A 21533-nucleotide genomic window follows, 5' to 3' on the forward strand; every position below is an offset into this window, starting at 1 on the left:
AAATCATGTGGCCTGACCAAGATGACAGGGTCATCAAAGACATCCCCCACCCTGGGTGTACGTTCTGCATGGTCCTTTCCTGCTGTGCTCACAGGCAAAGCCTCAGGTCTCTGTCCCACCCAAGAATTTGGGTCTCTAGAAATGCCAACCACCTGCTCACACCCCAGGCACCCTTACTCCACCCCGGGGTTCTGACATCACCTTCTTCTGTGACCAATGGATGAAGTCCCAGCAATGATGAGGATGTGAATGTCAGCTACCTCCCCCACCCGAGGCCTGTGGTTGCAAAGATGCTCTAACAGGAAGCGGGTTTGAGGAGCTGCACAGCTTCCTGCCCCCCTCGAGCTGCACAGGACGAGAAGGGCTAGTGCTGTGCTTGGCCACGAGACACAGCTTCACGCTGGGGTTCTGGTAGCTTCCTCTTCCATATCTACTTCCGTGTGGCCCCAGGGGCCCCCAGAGGCAAGCGCGGCTGTCCCTTGACCAGGCCACCCTCCACCTCCAATTTGGAGCCCTGCCCCCCTGGGGCTGGGCCAACCCCAACTACTGATTGGGATTCCATGGAGGACTGGTAGGTCAAAGGTCTTGGGGGACAGAGGTCCCAGGAACTCTGGCCATGAAGTCTCGGCAGAAAGGAAAGAAGAAGGGCAGCTCCAAGGAAAGGGTGTTTGGGTGTGACCTACGGGAGCATCTACAGCACTCGGGCCAGGAAGGTAAGGTCAACTGCAACGGGGCAGCTGGGTGGCTGGACTGCCATGCAAGCACCAAGCTTGTCTTCTCCGTTGGGCAGAATCAGCTTGCAGGGAAGGACAGTGACCCAGAATCACCATCCATGAGACCTAGGCAAAGGCAACACAGGAAGTGTGGCCCAGAGAAGGTAGAGAGGCTTCCTCTGTAATAGTTAGGGACTAGGTCGCTGAGAAACTGAGGATGGGAACGTCAAGGGAACGTGTCAGGGGTTGGGTAGGGGATGAAATCTGGAAAATCTGGAGAGGTGGATGAATCAGATGAGAGGATGGAGACTGGGGACGGGGCGGGGCCAGGCAGGGGAATGGAGGTCGTATGTTGAGAGAGTGGATGAAGGGATGCTTGATGGAATAATAAGTGGAGACACAGGTGGGAATGGGCCCATTGAGTCTGGGCATTTAACTTGGGAAAGGAAGAGGGAGGCATCCTAGCTGGAGAACAGCACCCAAGGGACAAGAACCTGGCCCTTCTGCACCTTTGCTGGGTCACAGGAGGGTGGGGGACGGAGAGGAGTGACGCTCTTCTTTAAATTGCTTGCAAAGAAGAAACTGGTTGGCGGTAGAGGGCTCAGGGAAAAGCTCCAGGGAATGGAGGAAAGTGAAGCAGACAGCTTCAGCCCTGGTTTGAAGTTGGAAGTGAAAACTGCAGTAAAGAAAGGTGTAGACCCTGTTTGGAGCTCCCTCCGTTCCTTCTCCAGCTTGCTCTACAATGTGCCTGGAAGCCAACAGGCCCAGGTACAGCTGCGGGCTCACCACTGTGCTGGGCACGCAGTAGCTATTCAGAACCATGCCTTAATTTGATCTGAAATTGATCAGTGCTGTCCTGACTACACTGCCCAGCTTGTTTACAGCACGCTGGGCAGCTTACAAAAAGGGGCACGATTCTGCCCTCTCTACTCCACCCCAATCTGTCATTTCCTCTTTGTTCCCTTCTCTGGTTGTGGTGCCTGCAGTGAAGGGAGGGTGGTGGTGGTTCCCAGCTCATTTCCTGCTCTTAGCCCCGCCCTTGTGTCCCCAGACACCTTCTTCCCCTTTTCTCCTCCAACAGAGGGCCCCATCCCTACTAGTCTCCATTAAGGGAAAGTCCAGGCCCTAAGAAATCTTTCCATTCTAGACTCCTTCTTCTTCTTCTTCTTCTTCTTCTTCTTCTTCTTCTTCTTCTTCTTCTTCTTCTTCTTCTTCTTCTTCTTCTTCTTCTCCTCCTCCTCCTCCTCCTCCTCCTCCTCCTCCTCCTCCTCCTCCTCCTCCCCCCCTCCTCCTCTCCCTTCTCCTCCTTCAAGTTATTGCTCTACTTATTTAGGTAGTATTTGGTGTATATACTGGGGAGAGGCACATTAGTTCCAGTGCAGGTGTGAGGTCAGAGGGCAACTTGAGGGGATCACTTTTCTCCTCCTATCATGTGGGTCCCAAGGATCAAATTTAGGTCATCAGGTTTGATTGCAAGCTCCATTACCCACTGAACCATCTCACAGGTGGTATTTATTTTTTGTCTTGTGTGAGTGTATGGCCGCATGTACCCCAGTGCATGTGTGAAGGTTAGAAGACACCTTTCCAAAGCTGGTTTTCTCTTTCTACCCTGTGTGTCTCAGGTATTGAACTGAGGTCTTCCAGCTTGATGGAAGGCATCCTTTTTTTTGAGATTTATTTACTTTGATTTTATATGTATGAATATTTTGCCTGCACGAATGTCTCTGTTGCACACGTGTGACAAGCCCATGGAGGACAGGAGAGAATGTCAGATTCTCTTTGGAACTGGAGTTACAGACAATTGTTAGCTGTTGTGTAGGTGTTGGGAACTGAACCCAGGTCCTCTGAAACAATAGTCAGTTCTCTTAATTGACGAGCCATCTAGCCATCACTAGATAATGACTTTTGACAGAGAACCATATGACTTAACTGGGTATGATATTCTTGTAGCTCTGAGTTCTCAGTTCACCCTCCTTATGCTGGTTCTCTCCTTTCCTGTGATTCCCAGCACCAACTCTGTCTTGAAACAGAGTTGACCCACAGACAGCCAGACTCTACTTCTGTGATCCTCGGGTCCACCATTCCCAGCAGGTGAAGGGAATTCTCTCTATAGAGATCCAGGGACAATGAAAAGTGGCCGGGCTCCTGATTACAAGGCAACCCCAGAGCGTGAGAGGAACACCTTCTGTCCCTCACCAGAACCTCATGGGTCCAAGGCCCCAGAGATGACTCTTGGCTGCTAGAGCATCATGGAAGCCCTCCCCTTACCACAGCATCCCTGGTACAGAGAGGTAGAAAGTGTTTGGAGGATGAAGCTGCTTAACAACAGCTTCTCTCATTAGCCAAAGCCCCAGTAAGTGAACGAAGGCTCAGACCACGGAGATCGTCTGCTTCCGGTGAATTGATATTCTCAGAGATATCATCCTGGTTTTCTCTCTTTACGTCCTCGCTCAACCTCAGACCTCTTCTTCTCTTTCCCCTAAATGGATCTTTTTCTTCCCCTAAGCTTGGATACCTTGTTTAGGTTTCTGATTCGATATAGGCCCTTCTTCCTTGACTCCACCCACATCCTTCTAGTCATTTTGACTCCATCACCCCCAGTCTTGTCTCTAGACTATATCTCTGACTTAATTCCTCTGACTTATATCTGCAGTTCCACCACCTCTCTGTACTACTATCTCTTAGTCCATTTTCTTTATGGCTCAGGCTCCTTGAGGCCTTCCATCTCTGTACAGACCTCCTTCAGGGGTTTAAAATCAACAGAAAAGAGTAGGAGAGGAAAGCCTAGTTTAGATTGAACTAGGAGTGTAGATGAGAGTGTGCTATCGATGTTTATATGTTTATTTTGAGATGCACTCTTGCTATGCAGCTCTGGGTGCTGGGATTACTAGTGTGCACTAAGCAGGCCCAGGCAGAAGACTATTTATGGATCAGCAGAGTAATGTGGTAGCTGAAAGAGTTGATGTAACATTGGGCGCTCAATGGCAGAACAGTAACTTCGACACTGGGGATGGCCTCATCTCAGTGCAGAGAGGTAGGAACAGGAGGATCGTGTAGAAATGCAAACAAGGTTTGAAGGTATGAACAGTAATCCACAAGCCTGGGGCTGGAGTGAGGTGAGGAAAGCTGACAAGGGCCCCAAATTTTAGGAGCCACTCATTCTAGGGACATGGGGCAAATGTCCCTCATTCTAAAAATGGTACACATTAGCATAGGCACTGCCCCGAAAACGAAGCCTTCCTTCCTTCCTTCAGTGCCCTTTACCCTGCACAGTTCTTCTCTTGGCTTACCCAGGTTCTGGTTATGAGCAAAAGAGAAAGGATCTGAAAGCAGGTCACAGGAAGAAAACTGAAAACTGATAGTCGGTCTATCCTTCTCCCTGAAAGCTGATGGTCGGTCTATCCTTCTCCCCTTTTTTTTTTTTTTGCCATGCTTTGTTCCACAAAAAGCTTGGGGTGGCTTCTGAAGCCTACACACCGAACAGCATGAATTACTGAGCCTGAAGAAGCTGAAGTGAAGGGAAAGGAAGAAGGGCCGCAGCCAGAAATGTGCAGCACATGGTTCTGTGCGGCTTCCAGGGGTGGGCCTTGAACTGCCTAGTAATTAAAGTCATAGGAGACTTTAATTACTTTCAGGGAACAAAGCACAGGTGACTTAGAAGAAACACAGCTTTCTCTGGCAGTGACATAGTGAAGGAATTTCTCTGGTGAGTCCCAGTGAACAGGACCCAGTGTTTCATCAAAAGCAATGTCCTTTATCCAGTCTCAGCAGTGATTCTGATGTAAATTCTGAATTCATTCACTATTTAATCTAACAAGCATTCGGTGTTTCACCTCAGTGAGAGACAGGGTTCTCTGATGAGGTTGCACCTTTTATGCGGAGGTATAGATACAATACACTTATAATGAAGTATGGGAAGTACATTGGGCTAAAGAGATGGCTCAACAATGAAGAGCATTTGCTGCTCTTGCAGAGGACCTGGGTTTAGTTCCTAGCACCCACATAGTGTAGCTGCCAACTACCAGTTCCATCTTAAACTGACACCCTCTTCTGTACACTGAAGGTACTTGCATGCATAGGGTCCACATACAAACTAAATACAGTTTTTAAAAAATACCATAATACTGAGATGAGCAAGGGACTATGGGAACTGTACTATGGATATATAGGAATAAAGGTTCAGAATCCACAGTGGTGTTTTTACTTATTTTTGACTTATTTACATTTGTATATGTGTGTGTACACATATATGTGGAGATTTGAGATTAGTGTTTGGCTCTTCCTCCACTCTCCACCATATTACTTTCGGGAGGGTCTCTCGGTCAAACCCACAGTTTGCTGATGTTACCAGCCTGATTGCTCTGGGGCATCCTCGTCTCTCCATCTTCTGAAGCTGGACTAGCAACTTGTTTACATGGATCCGGGGACATAAACTCAAGCCCTCTGGATTTCCAGACAAGCCCTCTTAACTGCCTGGCCACCTCCCTAGCCCTTGTTTCCTTTTTTGTTTTCAGGTGGTCTCATTATGTTGTAGGCTGGCCCTGAATTCCTGGCCTCAAGCGATTCTCCTGCCTCAGCCTCTCAAGGAGCTCAGACTATAGACTTGTGCCACTTTGCTCAGCTGGGGCGGGGGTGGGGGTGATGCTTGAGATCAGGAATAGTTTGCCAGGCCATTGGAGGGGAAGGTATTTCCAGACTGGAGAATAAAACAAGTGCCTACAGCAAAACCCCTCAAATGGAGAAATTACGAAGAGGTTGATTCAGCTCATGACTGCAGTGGCTGTGGGATTCAGAGAGCATATGTTGGCATCCTGGCAAGGGACCCCTCACAGTATGGTGAGGTGGAAAGAAAACTGACCGTATATAGAAGAGAACAGGAACGTAGAATGGGATTACTTATGACAACCCACTCTCTGGTCCAGTCACACAAAGCCCACCCCACCCCAAAGAGGTAGCACTAGGAGGCTTGTTGAAACAGTTATAATCCCGGAACTTGAAAAGTATAGGAGCATCTTGGAAGGCCAGCCTGAGCCCCTGACCCAATCATCATTCACGAGGTCCCATCTTCTGAACTGTCTCCCCATTTCGACGTCACCACACCGGGAACCAGGCATCTAGCAAAGGAACCTTTGAGAGAAGAAAGCAGATCCAAACCACATCAGTGAGGGATAGTACCTAGGCTTGTTTATGAACTAAGAAAGGGCTAGGGCTGAGTCATGGAATTTGTCAGGACCTAGTCTGTGAAGGTCTTATATCCCAGGCTGAGCAGCTCATATTTTATCCCTTATTCTCAGTTCTCCTATTTTATTTTGTTTATTATTAATTATTATTATTATTATTATTATTATTATTATTATTATTATTATTATTATTTTGGTTTTTCAAGACAGGGTTTCTCTGTATAGCCTTGGCTGTCCTGGAACTCACTCTGTAGACCAGGCTGGCCTCAAACTCAGAAATCCGCCTGCCTCTGCCTCCCAAGTGCTGGGATTAAAGGCGTGCACCACCTCCGCCCAGCTTCCTATTTTAAGATAAGCAAGGAGGCCAGGTGTTGGCGGTGATACACTCCTTTAATTCCAGGACTTGGGAGGCAGAGGCAGGTGGATCTCTGAGTTCAAGGTCTACAGAGTGAGTTCCAGGACAGCCAGGGCTACACGGAGAAACCCAGTGTGGAAACGAACAGATAAACAAAAAACAAAAAACCAACTAACCAACTGAACAAACACAAAACAAAACAAACAAAAAACCCAAACAAACAGATGAACAAAGCAAACGGAAAAGAAAAAAAATCAATGGCTACTTGGGTGGAGTCGGCTGGGTGCTTCTGTGGCCAAGGATTTCAAGGGCAGAGAGAACCTCCATGTAGTTTTGTGTTGGGTTGCATTCATAGCTATCCTTAGCTTTCTAAGTAGGATTCAGAACTTGTTCTTGAGACTAACCCAGCTGATACTATGTCAAGATAACATGAGGAATACCACGTATTATCCTTAAGGAGATTAATCTGGTAACATAGTAGTGGCCCAGGGTTAGACAAGGTAATATAATTTCTTTTGCACTTTAAAAAATGTTCATTTATTTTGCGTGTATTTGTGTGGCTGCACATGAGGGCATGTGGGGCGCAAAGGACAACTTGTCTTCTCCTACGTTTGAGCATGTGATCAGGCGTGGTACTTTCCAATGTCAAACTGAATGACTGCAAGCTTTCTTACCAGAGAAAGTACCTCGCAGCAACCGCCTCCGGCTGGCCTCCCTATCGGTTGGATAAGCAGTGTTCATCTTTTCATGCCTGGTAGAACATTACATAAAAGCAATTTGGGGACTAGACTTTTACTTCGACTCCCCTGCCGCACAAGATTGCTGCCCCCTTTAAACATTCTGGGGTAACAGCTGCTGTCAATGAGAAGTTTCAGTTCCAAAGCTGCAGACCTGCTCTTCCTATGCCTCCCATAGTGAAAGCTGAATTCGAGGCCGGAGAGATGGCCCAGGAATTAAGAACACGCTACTGTTGCAGAGGACCAGGCTTCAGTTCCCAGCACTCCTCCTGGGCAATCTTGTGTGCGTGAATACATACACAGAACTAAAAATGCAGAAGGATGAAAGATGAATACAAAATGCCTGCTATACTTTTTGCTTTTCAAAAATTATTATTTATTTGGACATCTTTCAAGAGTTGGTCCTTGCCTTCCATCTTGTGAGGAGGGTCTCTCTTGTTTCTGCTACTACACAGTGTACTCCAGGCTAGTTGGCCACCAACATACATACAGGTGACTCCTCTGTCTCTGCCTCCCGATATGCTATAGGCATGCTGAGATTTTAGGTTCAAGTCACTGCATCCAGCTTTTTTATAATGGATGACCTGCAAAGCCATATCTCCCTGGCCTCGCTTTTCCTTGTTGTCTCCCTGGTGTATTCAGAGTTTCTGTAAAGGATAAAAGTCAAATAAGACTGGTTTGGTGGTGCTGGTGCTGGTGCTGCTGCTGCTGCTGATGGTGGTGGTGGTAGTGATGATGATGGTGCTGGTGATGATGGTGGTGGTGCTGGTGATGATGATGGTGGTGGTGCTGGTGATGATGATGGTGGTGGTGCTGGTGATGATGATGGTGGTGCTGGTGATGATGATGGTGGTGATGACTGCCTTTATTGAGACAAGGCCTTTCTGTATAGCCCTGACTGTCCTAGAACTTGCTTTGTAGACAAGGCTGGCCTCAAACTCAGAGATCCACCTGTCTCTGCCTCTCAAATACTGGAATTAAAGGCATGTGCCACCACACCCAGCTTAATTATTTATCTTTAAGCTAACTAATGTTGATGGTTTTGTCGTCTGAATTCATATATAAGCTGTTAAATATATTAACTGTTAAAATAGAATGCACAGTTATAGAAAATGGTCTTATTGTTCTACAAGTCTAGCCCATCATTTTCTTTAAATCATAAATAATAAATAGGATACACTACTGAGTATACAATCACAAACGAAGGGACGTTGGTAACTTGTTTGGCAGAGGGCTTGCCTAGCGCACACAGACCCTAGGTCTGACCCCAGTATCACATGCACCAAATACGGGGCCTATGCTTATACACTTAGCATTCAGGAAGCAGAAGGAGTAGGATCAGGAATTCCAAGTCACAAGTTCAAGGTCATCCTGGGGTAGGTCAAAGTCTGAAAAACAAACAGAATGCCATGGTGCACACCTATAGTCCCAATTCTCAGGAAGTAGAGGCAGGAGGATCAGAAACTCAAGGTCATTCTCATCTACATCACTCGGAAGGCCAGCCCCAGATCTGTGCGACCCTGTTTTAAAAGCAAACAAATGAGCCAGGCAATGGTAGCTCATTCCTGGGAGGCAGAGGCAGGTGGATCTCTGTAAGTTTGAGGCAAGCCTGGTCTACAGAGAGAGAGTTCCAGGACAGCCTGGGCTACACAGAAAAACCCTGTCTCAGAAAAAAAAAAAGTTTTAAAAAGAGAACTGAGATGGTTAATATTGAGGAGCAGTGAGTTCCTTCTCAGTACCCAGACATTCCAGGACCAAGGGATAGAAATATTATACAAAGATAGGATCACCTGTAAGAACCTTTCGAGTGAGGGTTGGGTTTTTAAGCTTTGCCCTTAATCTTAGCAAACCCTCTTTCATGATGCTTCCATTTCTCAGATTCCTTAGCTGAGAAGCTAGAAACGTTTTCTTTCTTTTCTCTGCCTTCTGTGTCCCCAGTGCCGCAGGTGCTACGGAGCTGTGCAGAGTTTGTGCAAGAGTATGGAGTGGTGGACGGAATCTACCGCCTCTCAGGGGTCTCCTCTAACATCCAGAAGCTTCGGTGAGTCAGATAGCGCAGACAGACTCTGTGGGTAGAAGGCTGGGGAGCTATGGGAAAGCTGCTGTGAGAGCTGAAGGAGGGGTGAGGGGAAGCGGGAGAAGGAAGAAGAGATGTTAGGTAGGTACTATTCCATGGAGAGGATCTAAAGTCTGGTCAGGTGAAGTGGGGACTCCAAGTTCACTCCCCCAACACATACGCTCTCCATTCCCACATATACACAGTCTGCTTTTAACACACACACACACACACACACGATTTGCATACTATAAAATTCACCATTTAAAATTTTCTGACTCAGGCATTTCAGTATATTCACAACTCTGCAGCCATCACCATGGCACACCCAGAACATGTCACCACCCTTCAAAGAAACTCTACATTTCCCCTGCACCTATCCCCAACTGACTTTCTGTCTGTCCTGAACATCTCATATAAACTACTGAAACAATACGTGTGTTCCTGAGTCTGCTCTTCCCTCTGAGTTCTCACAAAGTTCACACATGCTGTGGCTTGTACTAGTGTTGTACTGCTTTCTATAGATAAATACAATTCCCTGGCATAGCTACATAACATTTTTTTTTTTTTTTTTTTTACTCATTCATCAGTTGATGGCTGTCCAGGTTTTCACCTTTTGGTTATTCTGAATGATTCTACTACAAATATGTGCAAGTTTTTGTGGACATAGTTATTATGAGTGTATACCTGAGCGGAATTGCTGGGCCATATGGTAACTTCATATTGAACTTTTAATAGTAACTACCAAACTGTTTCCCTAACAGTTGTGCCATTTACATCCCTGCCAGCAAAGAATGAAGGTTCCAAATTCTCCACATCCCTGCCAACTTTTGTTACTGTGTCTTTGGTTGTAGTCATCATGGTGGGTGTGTACAGATGTGTCATTGTGACTTCTTTATGTGTCTCCCCAGCTGCAGATGAGGCGGAACAGCTTTCATGTACTTCTTCTGATATCTTAAGCTTGTGCCTAGATTTTTTTTGAATCATTGAGTTGTGACAAGACTGTTTACATGTTCTGAATACTGGATTTTAATCAGGTGTGATGAGCAGTATTTCCCCTCCCATCTGTGGGTTGTGGGTTGTCCTCCTCCTCCTCCCCCTCCTCTTCTTCCTCTTCCTCCTTCTCTTCTTCTTTGTGGTGGTGGAGATTTTGAACCCAGGGTTCATTTTATTGATAGTGTCCTCCGACATATAAATGTTTCTTTTCTTTCTTCTTTCGTGTGTGTTATATGTACATATATGCTGGTGTAGTTGTGTATATTTGTGTGGAGGTCAGAGGTCATTTGAGACAGGGTTTCTCTGTGTAGCCCTGGCTGTCCTGGAACTCACTCTGTAGACCAGGCTGGCCTTGAACTCAAAAATCCGCCTGTCTCTGCCTCCCAAGTGCTGGGATTAAAGGCGTGCGCCACCACTGCCCGGCTTTCACTTTAATTTTTCAATTTATGTATTTTTAATATTTATTTATTTTTATGCATATGAGTGATCTGTCTTTACACATTCCAGAAGAGGGCATCAGATTGCGTTACAGATGGTTGTGAGCCACCATGTGGTTGATGGGGATTGAACTCAGGACCTCTGGAAGAGTAGCCAGTACTCTTAACCGCTGAGCCATCTCTCCATCCCCTTAAACTCATGTATTTTTTATTTTATGAGTGTTCTGCCTGCTTGTATGTCTATCCATCATGCGTGTGCCTGGTACCCACAGAGGTCAGATAAGGCCCAGAAGTGGAGTTACAAACGGCCGTGAGGCACCATGTGGGTACTGGGAATGGAACCTGGTCTTCTGGGCGAGCAGCAGTGCTCTTGACCGCTGAGCGTCTCTCCAGCCTCTCTACATTATTGTTATCATTTTTGTTGTTTAAAGACAGGGTATCTTGCTGAACTTGAAACTTGCTGATTTGGCAGACAGACTGCCTGCAAGCTCCTGGGATCCCCCAGCATGTCTCCCCAGTGCTGAGCTTCCAGGCTTCTGTTGCCGTGCCTGATTTTTTATATAGGTGCTGGGAATCTGAACTCAGATTCATATGCTTATGTGGTAAGCACTTTATCAATTGAGACAGTGCCCTAGCCCCTTGTCTTGATCTCTGTCTTTTTTTTTTTTTTTTTTTTTTTTTATTCTTCAGTCTTACTTTGTAACTCAAACTGTCCTAGAACTCAGGAAACCCTCCTTTCTCAGGAGAATCTGTGGTATCATTTTCTCTATTTTTTTCTTTTGGTTGTTGGTATGTTGGGTATCATACTGAGCAACTGTCAGCTAATCTAATCAAAACCATGAAGACTTAACATGTTTGTCTTAAGCACTATACCCAGGCATATTGGCACACAGCGTGAATGCCAGCAGTCAGGGGGCAGAGGCAGATGGATCTTTGTGAGTCAGAGGTTAGCTTGGCTTATATATTGAGTCCCAGGCCACCCAGAGTTATATAGTAGGATTCTTTCTCAAAAAAGGAAGAAAGAAAGAAAGAAAGAAAGAAAGAGAGAGAGAGAGAAAGAGAGAAAGAGAGAGGAAGAAAGGAAGGAAGGAAGAAAGAGAAAAGGAAAGACAGATTTCCATTCATCCCTCATGTCTACCGGTTCCTACATACCCCTTTGTTGCTAATCATACATCCCTGGTTGGTCATGCACAGATCCACATACCTACTTACTTACACCCATTCTTAGATTTAATCTACATATCCACATATGCAATTCCTAATATTTGTTGACATATATAGGAAATATATGTAAATATGCCAGTTTTTAATATATATAATGTATATACATATGTGTTTATGTACATTCCAACATTCTCCCTTTCAAGTTTCACACGTGTTGTACCACGACCCTGTCTGACCTCTGACCTCTATAGCTCCTGCTTCTCCCTACATATCCTCTGTCTGACCTTTACTACTCCTGAGCACCTGTACCTCCCCAGGCAGGAGTTTGAGGCTGAGAGGAAGCCAGACCTGCGGCGGGACGTTTACCTCCAGGACATCCACTGCGTCTCCTCCTTGTGCAAGGCCTATTTCAGAGAACTACCAGATCCTCTCCTCACTTACCGGCTCTATGACAAATTTGCTGTGAGTTGAGAGGCAGAAGGGTGGAAGACAGGGTTCAAGGGCCACCACTTCCATTTTGACATCCCAAGTGTGCCCCATGCCAGCCACAGTCCTAGCGGAATGGCTATCTTGGAAATGCCTTTATGGGTTGAAGCTGATGATGCAAAATTCCATTGGAATTCTGGATATGTATTAATAGTGTGATGCTCCAACACTAGTGATAGTGAGTGATGGTAAAGCATGTCTGGGAAGTAGGTCCCTGCTCCCCAATCTCCTAGTCCTTCTCATCTTCACACCATACACAGGACAGTGGTGAGACTTGGGAGATAAAGGGCAGGTTGTCAGAGCCAAGAGGCCTTGGAAAGCACCTAGACCAGAGTTTCCCCACACTTAAGAGAACAAGAAAGCGTTCACATAGCAAAAACATTTTCAGGAATGTCCCTCCATCAACTGTAAAGCCGTTAAACAGCTTTGGAGGAGAAGACATACAGCAAAAATGGTATCTTGACTTGAGGATTTTATTTTTTTATTTTTTAAAATAAAGTTCTGGCTACTTGGGGGGTTGAGGCAGAAGGATTGCATAGATTTTGAGTCCAGGCTGGGCAACACAGCAGACTCTTATCTACTTGCCAAAGGGGCTTGCATTTTATTGAGCACAACAATACGACTCCATCCTGCTTAGTCCGTCCAGCCTAGCCTAGACGGGTCATCTCCCTAGATATCTTTAAACAGCTCTGCAGTCTAGTTCCAGAGCTGTACCAAAGCAGACGCTGAGGCAAGGTGATGACAGTGAGTAGTTCAAAGTCATAAGAGAGACCATTAAGTGTATCCGAAAGATCCTGCAGTCATTTGTGGTCCTAGAGGTCCTAAGCTTTTTTTCTGTGGTTCTGGGGATCAAACCAATGGTCTTGGGCATGCAAGATAAGCACTCTACCATGCCCTTGTTTTCTGGCTTCTGCATCTACCTCTAGAGTGCTGGGGTCATAGGCATACACTACCATACTCAGCCAGAGGTGTTTTTACTTTACTACTTTATGGTGCCTTGAAGATCTAGGTGGGACCATTGTGGAATATAGCACAGAGTTTAATTTGGAGCTCCGAGAAGCACAGGGGTCAAATCTGAGTCAATGTCTCCTACTTATCCCTTTATTCCCCCCGGGGCTGGAGAGATGACTCAGTGGTTAAGAGCACTGACTGCTCTTCCAGAGGTCCTGAGTTCAATTCCCAGCAACCACATGGTGGCTCACAACCATCTGCAATGGAGTCTGATGCCCTCTTTTGGTGTGTCTGAAGAGAGCAATGGTGAATACATAAAAACAAAACAAAACAAACAAACAACCTTTGTTCCCAATTAGGAGGCAGTGGCTGTGCAGCTAGAGCCAGAACGTTTGGTCAAGATCCTAGAAGTGCTTCAAGAACTCCCTATCCAAAACTACAGGTGTGTGAGGCTCCACCCCCTGTACTCCAGAGTCGCCTCCTCATCCCCTCACTCACTCTACAGCCCAAGCCTTGCTTTCAAGTCTCAGCATCTTTGTCTTGCTTCCTGCAGGACGCTGGAGTTCCTTATGCGTCACTTGGTCCACATGGCCTCATTTAGTGCCCAAACCAACATGCATGCTCGCAATTTGGCGATTGTGTGGGCCCCCAACCTGCTGAGGTGGGTGTGTGGATGAAGCTTCTGGGAGACTTACCTTGTTGTAGCAAGATGTACCCAGATGGATGTGGTTGTGTGGGTGCACTGGAGAAGAATTTGGGGTGTCTCATAAACCCATCAAGACAGGAAAGTTCAGTAGTAGCCAAGAAGTATAAAGTCCACTGACTTGGGCCTTCTTTGAGACCAAGTGAAGTTTTTAAGAGCAAGGCCTCTGTTTCCTTACACTGTGTTGTGGAGTTCAGGGATTAGAATGTTGGTCTTTGCCAACCATTTGTTGAGCAAACATCCTTGCACTCTATTTAAGAACTGGCCTGTATAATTAGTATGGCACAAAGCATTATTAATTATAGCAATTCTCATAGCCTGCCTTTTGTGCTACAGTGCAAAGAGTATGAAAGGAAAGTAGATATTATTTGAGGGTGTCTAAGATGGCTTTCCTGGGAGAAGTGACAATTGAGCTTGAATCATACATGTGGCTTGAGAGGTAGAACTGGAGGTAAGGACAAGGAGGGGAGAGGGGTATTTCAGAGGCTGGGCATTTTGTAACATGACTTTAACACTAGCACCCAGGAGACGGAGGCAAGTAGATCTTTGTGAGTTCAAGGCCAGCTTGGTGTACACAGAGAGTCCCAGGCCACAGTAATATAATGAGATTCTGTCACATATATATATATATATATATATATATATATATATATATATACACACACATATATGTTTCAGGAAGAGTTTTAATAGGAAAAGTGTTTTGAGACATGGGAGGGACCAACTCCAAATCTTTACAGGTCTAAGGACATAGAGGCCTCGGGCTTCAATGGGACAGCAGCGTTCATGGAGGTTCGTGTGCAGTCCATTGTTGTGGAGTTCATCCTCACGCATGTGGACCAGCTCTTTAGGGGTGATTCCCTCTCCGGTTAGTATCCTTTCTGTCCATTACATATCACCACTCTCTGCCAGGGGAATCATGTTAGAGAGAGCTTTAGTTGTTTTGTGGCCTTTTAACTAAGATCGAGTAGAGAGCCTCAAAGTCATTTAATTCAGCTTTCTCATATTGTGGGTAGGAAGACTGTGTCTCTCATAGAGAGAAGTAGCTGATGATAGTCATATACAGAGACCACTGGAGAGATATTAATACAGCTAGGGCCTGGGCAGGCGCTTTCTACTGTCATTGTAGCATACAGATTGGCTTCTGCAGCACCTCTTGGGATCTCCTGGTCCCCTTTGTTGTGAGAATGCCCGTCTGAAATGGATACAGAGGGTCTACTTCCACAAGCCTCTGAATCTATCATTAGCTTGGTAATTGGTGAGGTAGGGATGGACTGGGGACTTGAGGTTCCTTTCTTGGCTCTGTTTTTGACTGGCCAATTTCTTTTGTTTTCCTAGCTGGTGTAGATTTGGAGAGCGGATGGAAATCACTTCCAGGAGCCCGGGCATCAGGCAGCTCGGAGGATCTCATGCCCACGTCTCTCCCCTACCACCTGCCTAGCGTCTTGCAGGCTGGGGATGGACCTCCACAGATCCGACCCTACCACACTATCATTGAGATTGCAGAACACAAGTAAGGTCTCCTTCCTGGGACTCCTTCCCTTGACACATCACCAGGCTGTGCTCCTGATGGTATCTTCATTATCTGCAGGAGAAAGGGGTCACTGAAGGTCAGGAAATGGCGCTCTATCTTCAATTTGGGTCGCTCTGGACACGAGACAAAACGTAAACTTCCACTGAGGGCTGAGGACAGGGGTAAGTCTGGAATGGTGGGGGTAGGACTCTTCTGAGTATGTGCAAGGCCCTGGTGCTATGTACATCCATATTTTCAGAAGAAAAATCCAGTAAGGGGACACTGCGGCCTGCTAAAAGCATGGACTCACTGAGTGCTGCCGCTGGGGCCAGTGATGGTGAGTATAGGCCTTAGTGGCTATGTGTGTACGTGTACGTGTATGTGTATGTATACGTGTATGTGTATATGTATGTGTATGTGCTGTGACAACAGCAGCAAAGGCCTGTGGGTTTACAAGTGTAGCCAACTATGCCCAGTAATTAAAAAAAAAAAGTTAATGAGTTCCTATTAATATACCAGTCTTGGAGCTAGATGTCAAGTTTTACAGTGATGAACCTATTGTCTGATCTCTGAGTGCATTCATGAGTATTTGTATGTGAAGGAGACTCTGGGTATGTATATAGGAGGGTATAAACACAAGCACTCATGTGTGTGGTAGTGGTACCTGGTGACTGTATCTACAGACAGGAAGAAGACCCATTAGGTAGGTGTGACCTTTGACCTGCTGACTGGGTCAATAAGTTGCAGTAGTGGCTAAAGGAAGCTGGGTCTGGTACCTTCCACTTATCCTGCCTATAGAATCTAAGAAAACAGAGCCGAGGAGGTCTTGCATGAGCTGTCAAGACCACTTGAAGCTGAGGCTAATGACTACCTGACCCTCTCTCTCTTCTACAGAGCCAGAGGGGCTGGTGGGGTCCAGCAGTTCTCAGCCAAGCTCACTGATGACTGAGACCTTGGAGAATAATTCGATGGATGCAGCAGAAGGTGAACAAGAGCCAGAAGCAGAGGCCCAGGGCAGTGCAGATTCTGAGCCAGGAACTCCACGAGCTGGGCGGTCGGCTGTTCGGGCCTTAGGGAGCAGTCGAGCAGAGCGCTGTGCTGGCGTCCACATCTCAGACCCCTACAACGTCAACCTGCCTCTGCACATAACCTCTATCCTCAGCGTTCCTCCAAACATCATCTCTAACATCTCCTTGGTCAGGCTCACCCGAGGCCTTGAGTGCCCTGCCCTACAACCCAGGCCAAGCCCTGCCTTAGGTCCTGGCCCAGGCCCAGGCCTTGGCCCTGGCCCCCCAGGTGAGAACTTGGAGATTGCCTAGGGCTGGTAAGGGGTCTAGAAATTTAGGTTGAAGTTCTGGGCTGAGGATGTAGGCTTGGAAGGTCAGAGGCCTCAGCCCTTAGACTTTGTGTTGCCTGATATTACCTGCCTAGATTTGAAGTTTGGGAATCCGTAATATTATCATGTTATATAAAGTTCACAGAGAGGGGAATCTATGTAGGCTAAGTCTGCTGATTTACTCAAAGAATAGGGATTGTGTGCCAGACACGTAAGTAAATAAGACACCTCTAGTCTCAGCACTTGGAGGGCAGAGGCAGGCAGATCTCTGAGTTTGAGGCCAGCCTGGTCTACAGGTGAGTTCCAGGACAGCCAGCCAGGGTTACAGAGCTAACCAACACTTACCAACATGTGATAAGCATCCAGAGGCACTCGCTCACTTCATTTTTTTCATAGTATGAAGATATAAGTATTGTTATTCTCACATTATTACAATAGAGCCTGAAAGTCATCTTAAACAGTTTACTACTGAGTTAGGTAGGATGAAGCAAAGCTGGGATCTGACCCATGCTTCGATTCCTCATCCCAAAGTGTCACTGATGAGAAACCTGAGGTTGTATAGTACAGACGTAAGAGAGACAGTTAAGTACACAGAGATTTTTTCTGTACCACATATTAGCTGTGTGACCTTGGACAAATTGCTTTGAGCTTCTGTTTTATTACACGAAAAACAAGGATAGGGAGCCAAGGATGTGCTCTGTTGGTAGAGCGTTTGCCTGGGATGCACAAAGCTCTGGCTGTGCTCTCCGGCACCACAGAAATCTGATATGGAGGCTTACATCTGTAATCCAACACCTAGGAGATGGGGATGGGAACAAGGGAAGTTCGAGGTCAAGCCCCAGCCCTGTAGGTTGAGATCAACCTGTGATACAAGAGACATGTCCCAACAAAGGGTATGCTATATAACATCCTCTGTAACAGTTCTTTTCTTTTTTGAGTGTATCTATAGGGAGGAGAGTCGCATATGCCTGTGTGCACGTGAATGGAGAGACCAAAGGACAACTTTAGGTGTTGTTCTTCAGATGCTGTCCATGCTTTTTAAACATTTTTATACAACAGAGTATTTCACTGGCCTGGAAGTTTCCAAGTAGGATAGAGTGTTTGGACAACTAACTGCTTGAACCCACCTGTTCCCCACTTCCTCCTAGTGCTGGGATCACAAGAGCACACCACTATACCCAGACTTATTTTACATGAATTCTGGGGGTCAAACTCAGGTCCTCATGTTTGTATACCATCACTTTATGAACAGAACCATCTCTCTAACCCCTCCATGTAATATTTTATTCTTCAGGGAAAACAGGAAAATTCATTGTAAACATATAAAACACAATGCTTAGAGCTGGCCATGATGGTGCATATGCTTAATCCCAACAGTTAGGAGGCAGAGATAGGTTGATCTCTGTCAGTTTGAGGCCAATCCGGTTTACCTAGCCAAGACCAGTCCAACAAGTGCTATGTAGTGACACTTGCCTCAAAAATAAATAAATACACAAATAACTCATAATGCTTGCTCCTTCCGTGAGAAGTAACCGAGAGAGCTATGTAAGTTGTTAGTCATTCTGGTCTGAGAGGACGAGCCATGTGGACTATCTGTTATGTACTGGGAGTGTTGGCCGCTAACATGTAAATGAGAGAAATACCATATTGGAAAGGGTTGGGCTGACTTTGACTTCTTGATTCCTGGAACTATCTTTCTCTCAACAGATGAGAAATCAGAGGCAAGATCAGTCCCAGGTCCCCTGGATGACTTGAGCCCCGAAGACATGACTCCTGCCCTGGAGGACTCCTTGTCCCAGGAGGTGCAAGATTCCTTCTCCTTCCTAGAGGATTTGAGCAGCTCAGAGCCTGAGTGGGTGGGGGTGGAGGACAGGGAGGTGGCCAAGGCAGAAGCCGCAGGAGCAGCAGGAGCAGCATCTTTCTCCCTTGGGGAGGACGAGCCTGGGATGGGCTACCTGGAGGAACTCCTGAGAGTTGGGCCTCAGGTAAGGAGGAGATACACTGGGTATATGACTAGTGTGTATCCCAGAAAGTGGATAGGGCTACCTGGTCCTTAGCCACAATGTTATGCCTGCAGGTGGAAGAGTTCTCTGTGGAGCCACCCCTAGATGATCTGTCTCTGGATGATGCACAGTACGTCTTGGCTCCTAACTGCTGTTCCCTTGATTCTGCTGTTTCCACACCTGATGTAGAAGAGGACTATGGGGAAGAAGTCTTCTTGAGTGCCTATGATGATCTGAGTCCCCTTCTGGGACCTAAACCCATCAACTGGGAAGGTGTAGGGAGTCTGGAGGAAGAGGCAGCAGCATGTGGGAAACAACCTCTGACACAGGCTGAAGAAGAACAGGCGTGCTCGGAAACCGGGCAGGACAAGGAGGCTGAGCCCGGAAGCACATCAGATAACAGGGAAGAAGCAGAAGCAACTCCAGAGACTGAGATTGAAGCTGGAAAAGCTGATGAGGAAGGAGGGGAGGCTGAAAGAAGCCAAAAGGTGATGAGTAGTTTTGAAGAAGGGAGTAGGGAGGAGCTAGAGGCCAAGGAAGAAAATTCCAAAGGTCAAGAAGTTGAAAGTATACAGGAGACTAAGGATATGGGCAAAACAAGAGGAGAGCAGGGTAAAGACGAGAAGGAGAGAGAGATCAGGAGAATAGAAGGAGCTGAGAAAGGAGAGGACATCCCAGTAGAAGCTGAAATGGATCCAGAGCACGTGCTCCAGGAATACCTGGCTCCTAAGGAGAGCTTGGAAGTTGTTCACAAACATGAGGCTGAGAAAGGCAGAGAGGGTGAGATCAAAGAACCGAGGAGGAATAATGACCATAAGTCTAGAGAAGACCAAGGACACAGTGAAGACAGTACAAGTCCAGAAGAAGGTGATGATGGGAAGGAAGGGAGTGTCAGCAAGGAACAAAAAAGTATAGATGTAGAAACTGAAGGCATGAGAGGCGCTGGTGACCACTTCGAAGAGGGGGCTCTCTCTGAAGAGCCAGGTGTCCAGTTACTGAGGGTTGAAAGTACAGAAGAAATCAATGAACAGTCCTCTGAGATAGAACAAGCCCCACTACAGCCATCTGAACCAGAGGGGATGGAGGCTGAGGGACAGCTCAATCCTGAGACATGTGACCTGTATTCTTGTCCCTGTGGGTCAGCTAGTGGTGTGGGCATGCGTCTGGCTTCTACCCTAGTTCAGGTCCGACAGGTCCGCTCTGTTCCTGTAGTGCCCCCCAAACCACAGTTTGCCAAGATGCCCAGTCCAATGTGTAGCAAGATTCATATAGCACCTGCAAGCCCATGTCCAAGGCCTGGTAGGCTTGATGGGACTCCTGGAGAAAAAGCTTGGGGTTCTCGAGCTTCCTGGAGAAATGGGGGTAGTCTTTCTTTTGATGCTGCTGTGGCTCTGGCCCGGGAACGCCAGAGAACAGAGGCTCAGGGAGTTGGGCGGACCCAGACCTGTACTGGAGGTGGAGAGTATAGCTTCAGCTCCAGAACCTCTCCTTGTAGTATGATCCCTGCCCATTCTTCCCGGCCCCTTAGCTGTCTGGAACTCCCACCTGAAGGCACAGAAGGGTCTGAGCCCAGGAGTCGGCTTAGTCTGCCTCCTAGGGAGCTTCACCTTGCTGTCCCTCTTGTGGCCCCGCAACGTCAGACATATGCATTTGAAACACAGACTAATCATGGGAAAGATGAAGGTGTATGATTAGAACTGGACAAGAGGGACCAAGAAATCATCACCAATCTCTGGAGTACTTGCCTCAGCAGCTGAGATGTCTAATTCCATAGGCTTGGGTCCTCCAGCTACTTCTTTTGACCATGGGAGGCACTGCCTTGGTGGGTTTACTTGAGTTTGTTAGACACAAAGCACTTATGTCTTAGCAGAGTCTTAAGAAATATAGAGCAATCTCGTTTCCATGGAGTTGTGATTATTAACCAAAACATAGGTTAGGTAGAAGCTTTTTTTTTTCCCTTAAATTTAAATACAGAGGGGGAATTCCAGTCAAACTCCAGCCCTCTTCTGAGGCTGTGAACTTCTCTTCACAGAAGCCTAGGATAGATGTGGGAGAAATAGGACCAGATATAGCATAGCTCACCCCTGTTTTGTTCCCAGATCTTTGGCTATCTCCTGACCCTCTTTAGTTTCAGAGTAGGAGAAACATATCCAAGAAGCTCTTTAAAGTCCTCAGTGTTTCCTGAAGGAAATGGATGACATCCTCTGCCTTCAATTATTTTGCAGAAGACGTCCTGTAAGATCACTCTGGTCTTTCTTTTTCCCAATAAAATAACCTCCTCCCATTTTAGAAACAGGGAATGTCAACACTCTGGCTCTAGCACTGTCTCTGCACAGGCTGGGGCTACAGGTCCCATTTAGCAATGGTGGCTGTTTGATAATAAAAGCTGATTTTTTTTTTTTTTTACATTTAAATAGTATATGTACTTACTCTTATTAAAGTTTGGGGTGAAAGGTATCACATTTGGATGTTGCCAAAATGTATCTCTCTCTCTCTCTCTTTTTTTTTTTTTGTTTGTTTTTTGAGACAGGGTTTCTCTGTGTAGCCCTGGCTGTTCTGGAACTCACTCTGTAGACCAGGCTGGCCTCGAACTCAGAAATCCGCCTGCCTCTGCCTCCCAAGTGCTGGGATTAAAGGTGTGCACCACCACCACCAGGCTATCTCATTCTCTTATTTAGATATTCTTCCTCAGTTGTTATGGAAACCTGTAGCTAGAAAGTAGAACTGGGTTCATGGTGGTCAGTTAATGGGGAAGAGAAACCTGTATTTACATAATGTTCATCTAATGCCAGGAATTGGGCTAGATTTGTGTGCATAAAAACTTTGCTCTTGAATTGATTTGATCCACTTAATTTGGTGAAGTTGGTATTGGTATTTCCATTTTACAGAGAAATTGAGCTGTA

General features: G+C 46.4%; 1 protein-coding gene across 2 annotated transcripts; it reads left to right on the top strand.

Moving 5' to 3' along the window:
- Positions 1 to 326: 326 nt before the first annotated feature.
- Positions 327 to 21436, top strand: Arhgap30 (Rho GTPase activating protein 30). Of its 2 annotated transcripts, XM_034520335.2 has the most exons (12): positions 327 to 713; positions 8924 to 9026; positions 11956 to 12100; positions 13435 to 13517; positions 13629 to 13736; positions 14519 to 14646; positions 15117 to 15291; positions 15370 to 15473; positions 15551 to 15628; positions 16186 to 16587; positions 18335 to 18612; positions 18705 to 21436. In XM_034520335.2, the coding sequence occupies exons 1-12, from the start codon at positions 617 to 619 to the stop codon at positions 20319 to 20321; spliced, it is 3318 nt and encodes a 1105-aa protein (XP_034376226.1). In that variant the 5' UTR covers positions 327 to 616; the 3' UTR covers positions 20322 to 21436. The 2 variants fall into 2 exon arrangements, with proteins under 2 accessions (XP_034376226.1, XP_076770590.1); XM_076914475.1 differs by lacking the exons at positions 327 to 713; positions 11956 to 12100.
- The last annotated feature ends 97 nt before the right edge of the window (positions 21437 to 21533 follow it).

Source organism: Arvicanthis niloticus, chromosome 16 (genome assembly GCF_011762505.2).
Source record: "Arvicanthis niloticus isolate mArvNil1 chromosome 16, mArvNil1.pat.X, whole genome shotgun sequence".
Lineage (NCBI taxonomy): Eukaryota > Metazoa > Chordata > Mammalia > Rodentia > Muridae > Arvicanthis > Arvicanthis niloticus.